Source organism: Acanthisitta chloris, unplaced genomic scaffold, assembly GCF_000695815.1.
Source record: "Acanthisitta chloris isolate BGI_N310 unplaced genomic scaffold, ASM69581v1 scaffold23781, whole genome shotgun sequence".
Lineage (NCBI taxonomy): Eukaryota > Metazoa > Chordata > Aves > Passeriformes > Acanthisittidae > Acanthisitta > Acanthisitta chloris.
The window spans coordinates 1-8,605 of record NW_008656823.1 but is presented as its reverse complement, the minus strand read 5'-3'; the positions used below and the strand labels follow the sequence as shown (position 1 = coordinate 8,605).

General features: G+C 43.0%; 1 protein-coding gene across 1 annotated transcript; it reads right to left on the bottom strand.

Moving 5' to 3' along the window:
• Positions 1-2,087: 2,087 nt before the first annotated feature.
• DHCR7 (7-dehydrocholesterol reductase) lies at positions 2,088-7,590 on the bottom strand. Its single transcript, XM_009084492.1, has 7 exons — positions 7,489-7,590; positions 6,408-6,630; positions 5,601-5,691; positions 4,735-4,948; positions 3,613-3,817; positions 3,139-3,270; positions 2,088-2,552 (listed from the first exon to the last, which is right to left on the bottom strand). Exons 1-7 carry the CDS (start codon positions 7,584-7,586, stop codon positions 2,088-2,090), a joined length of 1,428 nt encoding a protein of 475 aa, XP_009082740.1. The 5' UTR covers positions 7,587-7,590.
• Positions 7,591-8,605: the final 1,015 nt, after the last annotated feature.

Genomic DNA, 8,605 nt, shown 5'->3' with positions numbered 1-8,605 from the left:
GAGCTCCTACCAAACCCTAACACCTTACCCATGGCTGCAGCTCCTCTCAGGATGTTTGGGCACTGTCATGTGTTTAGCCATGGCCACATGCTCTGAGGTGCTCTGGCATGACCCCAGGCACAGTCTCTGATGCTTCCAGGTGTACCTGCTGCACCACGGACTTATCCACTTCAAGCTTACCTTCTCCATAAAATTATCCATGGGCCACAGTCCCTTCACAGGCATGAACATAACCATAGGCACAGATGGTTTGAGGTGTACCTGCTCTGTCATGGGCTTTTTCACAGCCATTGATGCTCTTTGGGGTGTCCTGCTCCCATGTGGATTCTTTCACAGGTCATAGTTCCTTCGACTTGAGTTCACACTGGAATTCAGCCTGTCCAGTGCTGCAGCACAGACACAGCAGTGACGCCCTGGCTGTCAGCCAGCCCAGGTGTATCACCACTGCTGTCATCAGTGTTCCCAGGCACAGCACAGTGAGATAAGCACCACAGCAAGCACCAAAATCAAAACAGTTTAATAGGTAAAGGAAAAGCTGTGCAAACAGACAAAGCAAAATAAGGAATCCATTCCCCACTTCCCGTGGGCAGGCAGGTGTTCAACCATCTCCAGGAGAGCAGGGACTCTGGACTGCCTGAGGAGGTGGTGGATTCACCATCCCTGGAGATTTTCAGGAAGAGACTGGATGTGGCACTTGATGTCATGGTCTAGTAACCATGGTAGGGTTGGACTTGATGATCTTTGAGGCCTCTTCCAACCAGGTTGATTCTATGATTCTATGACTCATTATGGTAACTTGGAAAGACAAATGCCACTGCTCTGAACATCCCTCCCTTCCTTCTCCCCCCAGATTTATATGCTGAGCATGATGCCACATGGCATGGGATATCCTTTGGGTCAGTTAGGGTCAGCTGCCTGTGTCATCCCTGGAGATTTTCAGGAAGAGACTGGATGTGGCACTTGATGTCATGGTCTAGTAACCATGGTAGGGTTGGACTTGATGATCTTTGAGGCCTCTTCCAACCAGGTTGATTCTATGATTCTATGACTCATTATGGTAACTTGGAAAGACAAATGCCACTGCTCTGAACATCCCTCCCTTCCTTCTCCCCCCAGATTTATATGCTGAGCATGATGCCACATGGCATGGGATATCCTTTGGGTCAGTTAGGGTCAGCTGTCCTGCCTGTGTCCTCTCCCAGCTTCTTGTGCACTTGCTAGTGGGGTGGGGTGAGATGCAGAAAAGGTCTTGATGCTGTGCAAGCACTGCTCAGCAATAATGAAAACATCCCTGTGTTACTAACACTGTCCCAGCACAAATCCAAAACTAGTCCCATACCAGATACTATGAAGAAAATCAACTCTACCCGAGCCCAAACCAGCACAGCTCAGTCAGTACCTTCACAAAGCAAGTTTGGTTTCAGTATCAAAACAACACTCAGTACTGGTCAGGTACCATATTCTCAGGTGCTGAGAATGTAACTTTGAAGCTACACTAATTTATACCAGTTTTCACAAACATTTGTTTTAGATTATCATAATCATTTAAGATCAGCTTCTCCAGTTCAGTATTTCCCCATCTCTTCAAAAGCAACAAACAATAAAATCTCCTTTGGGGTTGTTACTGACTACAGATTCTGACTGTCACAAGCAACTACATCATACAACTTCTTTAATAAAGAGATCACATAACTATTTTCCTCCTCTCTTAAATCACTGGAAGCTAGCTGCAGACCCCTGCTACTCTGAAGGGTAAGGCCACCAGCTTTGGGAGATTTGAAGAGTCTCAATACATGCAACTTTTCTTCAGCACTAAGTTAATTTGAAGGTGGAGAAAGCAGGGGGAGAATTCCAGGTAAAAGAGTCTTCTAAAAAAGCAGGGCATTTCAGTGCCTTACTTCATTTATTTTAAACACAGCACTCCTGCATGTTCCCTCAGTACAGCAAGGATTATTGTCCATCCTCCTTTTCTCCTTCAGAACACTATGGGTGATCTTCAAACCAAGTCTTTCTGTTATGTGGGAATAAACTCTATTCACCTCCAAAGAAAAGCTTCTTTTTTCTTTCCCCTGGATTCTGTGTTAGCCTTAAAACACTCCTGGTAGGAGCCTGTAAGGCACTGCAGCAGTGTAGTGCTTCCAGTCCTTCCCATACTTGCTGAAACAACGGTGCTCGTCCCTAAGGCACCGGTGGATGAGCAGAATAGTCATATAAATGATGTAGAAGTAAGGCAAGATGTGTTCAAAGCCACATGCCAGGCAGTAGGCCAGTGAGCCCATGAGGTCTCCTGTGTAGTTAAAATGACGTGCCCACCCCCAAAACCCTGAGGTCAGCAGTTTGCTGTAGTACTTGGTCCCATCCACAGACATGTAGGAGCACTCGATGTATTCTGGTTTCTTCCCCCAGATCTTGCAGTTGCCATTTGTACGACGGAAAAGGTCCTTCTGGTGGTTGGTCATTCTGAAGATGTAATAGCCAACCAAGCCCAACATCAGGATCCCAATGGCATTGGCTGTGCACAGCTGGACAGGGTGGTAAACCAAATACAGACCCTGGGGAGCAGAAAAACAATCAGTGATTCGCTCAAAATACATGCTGAGGATGTCACACCAATGACTTGACTACAGTGACCTGGACAGACAGTAAGAAAGAATATCAAAATCCACTCTACCAGTAAAACCATGAAAAATGTTTGGAAGACTCTGCATCCTACATTTTCCTTCTCTCTCTGTCCAAAATTGCACTTTGTAGGTGGAACAAGAAGAAAAGAGAAGTTGCAAGGATGCAAACAAATCAGGACAGAAGGAAAAAAACCACACAACAAAATCCAAACAAACCACCACTGAAGACTCTCCACATGCAGGAGTACAAAAAGAGACTGAAAGGGTTTAGAAAAATGTACAGACACAATAGACAGTGACAGAAAAAGGCACAAAAGAAGGGGAGGGAGAAGGTGTCAGTTCCATGCACTGATAGTAAGCCTTCCTACATAAGAATTGTTACAAAGGATGTTGCAATGATTTCTCAACATTAAAACTGTTTAGAGACAAATTAAGATACAAATTAAAACTGCTTGGGAGAATGTTTCTGGCAAGTTTGTTTCTGTTTAGCCCAAATACATATTGCACATGCTTTTACCTGCAAAGTATAGAGGTAAGGCAGCCAAACACAATCTCCCCAGCCCAAATACCATCCAAAATGATCATGGCAGATATCAATGGTTTTCAAATACCAGGCTTCATTCCAGAAGAAGTCCAAAACATAAATACCCTGCAACAGAATAATTTCACATTAATGACAGAGCACTATCACCAGTTATCCCATTTTAACAGTAGCAGAGGCTCAGAAAAGCATTTCTTCATATTGAAATCTGCTGGTACAGAGATGACCAAGCCACTGGTGGCACTCTGAGGGAACACAGCAGAGTGTTTACAGTTCATTCTGAATGAATACAAGTGTCCAAAGAAGCAAGTCCTAGTATATCATCACTGAATGAGGTTGTTCAGGCCACAAAAAACTGTCCAAGTTTCATTTTCATGGAAGGAGTTTTTTTCCTACTTTAATACTAGATTATTTCCAATTTGGTTTCTCAGTTTCCTCCCCTGAATTTACCTGCAGGACATTGACAAGGATCATGGAGTTAGTCACTTGACCATACAGCTCCTGTTGTTTAGCAGCATAGGAAAGGTTAATCAGAGTCCAGGCTACAATCCCAGGGCGTCCATTGAAGAACAGCTTGAAATCAAACCACTTTCCAATTCGAGGGTTAAATTCAATCCCCATCATGTAGTCATAGAAGAAGTTGCCAGTGAATTTGCTGGAAAGCAGAAAAAACTTAGAAATGTACAGTTATACACAAATACAGGTAATTGCTATTCTGACTACACATTTCAGATTAATTGCATGTGATGATAATAAAAATCATAAAACCATGTAATGTTGAGCAAGATAACACAAATTGATCCAACTGAAGCATTACATTAATAAAGATAAATTTTAGAATTTCAAAGTGCCCTAGTTGACCCTTGGTAACACTTCTGAACAGTGTAACTGTAACTGTGTGCAGTTCTGGGCCCCTCAGCTCAGGAGGGACATTGAGGTGCTGGAGCAGGTCCAGAGAAGAACAACGAGGTTTGTGATGGGACTGGAGCACAAGTGCCATGAGGAGAGGCTGAGGGAGCTGGGGGTGTTCAGCCTGGAGAAGAGGAGGCTCAGGGGAGACCTTATCACCCTCTGCACCTCTCTGACAGGAGGCTGGAGTCAGGTGGGGGTTGGTCTCTTCTCCCAGGCAACCAGCAGCAGCACAAGAGGGCACAGACTCAAGCTCTGCCAGGGGAGGGTTAAGTTAGATATTAGGCAGAGAGTTTTTACAGAGTGCTCAGGCATTGGAATGTGCTGCCCAGGGAGGTGGTGGATTCACCATTCCTGGAGGTTTTCAAGCTGAGACTGGATGTGGCACTTAGTGCCATGGTCTAGTAACCACGGTAGGGTTGGACTCCATGATCCTTGATGTCTCTTCCAACCAGGTTGATTCTATGATTTATTTATAGGGTGACTGTATCTGTGACACTAAGGCTGCAGTCACATGGAGTGTAGCATGAAACATAGAGGATGGTGCTAATGAAGCACCACAGACACACATTGGCTTATCCATCTATGCCAGTACAATATATTCTGTCATTCCATTTAGATGCCCCATTACCTAATATTCTCTCATTACTAAAATTCACATACCAGTCTTTGGCATTGGTAGGGAAAAGGTAGCCTTTAATCATTGCAAACGTGGAAACTGCATATCCCAGGATATTGGCACACCACAGGAGAGGAATCCAGTTGTCAAAAATGATGGTGGGTGAGAAGAAGTGAAAGTAATAAGCATTTGCAAACCAAAGCACATGGGTAATGATCCAAGCCTGCAGTCCATTGATTTCATATTTATTCACTGCACCTAAAATAGGAACAAAAATTGAGTGTTAGTGACACTGCATTAATACAGCTTTTCATTAATATGGATATGCACAGAATATATAGAAGCTCAGTCAAGTGCTCATGAAATGACCTCACTCTCCTCCTCCTCCCAACTAAATACCTCGAGGCACTTTCTCAATGTTACATTAGACTCTGCTGTAACCATTAGGCTTTGTTAGGCTGAGTTTTTCCCTTCACAGTACTGAATTTAGAATTCCCCCAAAACTTAACTAAAGTAACAAGTGAGCCTTTCTAACACTGAGTTCACGACATGCATTTTGTTCAATTCTCTTGGATTAACTTAGCTTCAGAAGGTACAACTGCACTGTCAGATACCAGCAATAGTCCACTGCCTTTTTCAAGTGCCCAAACTATCCATCTGTACTTTTCCATTGCTGGTGTGGTGCCTGCCATAGCAACAGTTTTACTAACAGTAAGAGAGAGATATTCTATAGTTTATGCTAAAAGAGGACATAGATTGCTATTTTTGCTTAAAGTGAGCATAGGGGGAAGGTAAGGGGAGCTGTCCACATTTCCTCCCACTACACATGGATTATTAAAGACTGTAAATACAGAAATACTGTAATTTTAGAAGATTGTTTGGTGTGCATATATTCTAGGGAAGACCTTACCAGCAGGGGTGACAGCTCCTTCTTGCACACCTCCCACATATCCAGGAAAAAATTTATGGCAGAAGTCAGGAACAAACACATACAAAACCACCTAGAAGAGAGAGAATGTATTAACAGCAAATCCAGACAAGACAAAACCCCTCAAACCAATATCCCTTTATACATATATCAAATACAGCACACCCTGCAGTTTCTATTAAGTACTGGATAAGGAAATATGGCAATATTTAGCTGTTGTGATTTTAGACTACTAACATATCCAAGGTATTTGAAATTTTAAAAGGTGTACTCCATGTAAGGTTGTCATCCTTTTTGGTGGGGAGGCAGGACAGCTGGTAACTACATTCAAGTCCTGATCCTTTTATTCTGGAATTAATGTGTGTTTTAAGCAAGCTCTTTTCCAATTAGGAAAAAAAATGGAGTGGTTTGGTGAGTTTGATGATATTTTACAAATCTAAGTGATACTTCCTATGTCAGTGTTGTTTTACTGCCTATATCAGCTCTTCAGCAGTGTTAGCTTATGATGTATTTGCTGTGCATGAATTTAAAATGAATGGGTATTGTTGTTATAGAGTTGTTTTTTCTTAAGAACCTCATCAAGGAATTATGTCACACAAGGAATATTTGTGTACATACTTATTTTTCAAGTACATAAGTTTCATTTGGATTCCAAAAAGCCATGGAAAGTGAGAAACACCAAAGAGTAAATGCCAGTGAAACATTCCAATATCCTTTGTGTGAAAGGATTCATGGAACAGCTGTTTGAAAAAACAGACACCCCATGTAGATCACAACCCAATAACCCACCTGGAAAGTGACCCAAAGGGTGTAGATGCCAGCAGCCCTATAGGTCAGCATAGGAGTCTTGTTCCAGATGTCAGACAGATGTTTATTCCCCATAAGCAAGTCAAGGAGTGGACCAGTCAGAGAGCACTGGTACTGGTCACAGGACATTATGAAGTAATACACAATCAGTGGTGCAAACATGAGCAGGAAAAGGATGCTTGCCAAGGAAAACCAGTCCACCTCCCTGTAATCCAAAACAGAGCAATTGTTCTTCCCCAGCTTCCAGTTAGACAAGGGGTTATGTCAGACCATTTTTTCAGTGGACCTTCTAGACTAACTGGATGAAAACTGAAAATGCTTTCAAGGCACATACATTTCTTTGGGTCAAACAGCTATAACAACTCAGCACAGTGCATACCACAAACTGTTACAAAATTGTGCTAGGTGATCAGAGCAACAGACTAGATAGTATTTCCCCTCCAAGAAACATGTTATTGGTATAGATTTCATGATTTTGATTGCAATCATGGCCAGTTGGAAGTGATAACAATGCCAAGAGCATTATGCAAAGCTTGGAAACATGGAAAAGGAAGACTTTAGATGGCTGTTAGTTGAGCTCCCTGCACCACACACTGCCAGCAGTGCCAAGCCACAGACACCCAGGCCTGTTTCCAGCTGCAATGCAATACCCTACCAATACCTGCCCAACCCTTTGAGAGCAGGCATGAGTCATAAACCTTGCTATAGCAGGAGATCTCAGCTGGGAATACCACACACACACCAGGATGCCCGTTTTCCAGATCTCAGGAAATATTTTGTTCCTTGAAGGAACTACAAATTTTACCAATTCTTATGATTTGCTTTCCTTTTTTTGCCAGGAGGACTCTGTTTTAACCCAAGCCATGTGGCAACTGTGTCTTAAAACTCTTGAGGAACTCTTCTTCAGCATCTGTTGCTACAGCAAATTATCCATGAGCTTTCCAGGGCAGCAATATAACAATCTGTTCCTAACAGTTAAGTTTAAAAGCAATGTAAATCTATAAGAGTAATTATGAACCAACTGGAAATACAAGGACTAATTAGGGTCATCAGCTTCTCTCACCATGCTCTTCCCCACTGGGCTTGAGATGTTTGAGTACCATTTTGGGTGTTTTTGTGTTTTCTTTCTTGAGCAAGTTTTTTCTCCTGATGGGCTGCCATGGTGTCCTGTATGAAAGAAAATATTCATCATATTACTCCAGCTGTTTGTCAGAAATTCCTATGGCTCCACAAGAGGAACACAAAAGTTATTAAAAACTGTTCTATAGCCTTTTGGTTACATGACATTTGGGGGTGGAGGGGAAAAAATCCTTACCAGTTCCTTATGAACTTAGCAAAACACAATCAAAACACTGATGTCAAAATGATCCATTAAACTTCATGCTATGTGCAAATTTCTCTTAAGATGTATTATATAATATATGGCTTACTACTTACACATGAGATGCAGAAAGAAAAACAAATGTTTTGCCACATTCTTACAAACCTCTGAAAATAAAGTTCCCTAACTAACTGCCTTTCTTAATTAGAGAAATTTCTGCTATTGTCACATTATTGTACTGGACCTTGGCATTTACACACTTTTGCCCAGACTCCTTATTCCATACACGTTAGCTGCACCAAAGCAAACAAGGTATAATACCAGCTAAGTCAAAAGTCAGTGGGAATGGAGAAGGACTTATTAAACACCTTACTCTCTTTGTGGAACATGCATTGCATCTTCCTTTTGCTTTGCTCAAACACTCCTTGTGTTAAAGCTCACTATCCTATAATCTGACCTATGGACTGACACAGATTGCTGTCACTCCTCGTCGTGAACCTGGCGACCCATTACCTGGACTGTTAGTTGAACCTGGCATGAGCTCTGCATCGCCCTGCTCACCTCGCACAGGTGTCCCTGTCCCCCCGAGCTCCCAGCCCCAGGCCCCTTAGGGACCACCTGGCTCCCACAGCATCCCGACAAGGGAAGAGGCTGCCGAGGCATCAAAGGAAGAAAAGCTCGGACAGGGATAACACGCTGGGAGCATCTGCAGAGATCTCCCCCACACCGCGCATTTCAATAAAAACGCTTATTTTCAGAACTAATCTAAGAAGACGGTTAATCACGCCCGTTTGCCCGCCCGCTTGGCTCCCTCCCTGCCCCACGCGGCTCTCCAGGCGGAGCACACGCACCCACGAGC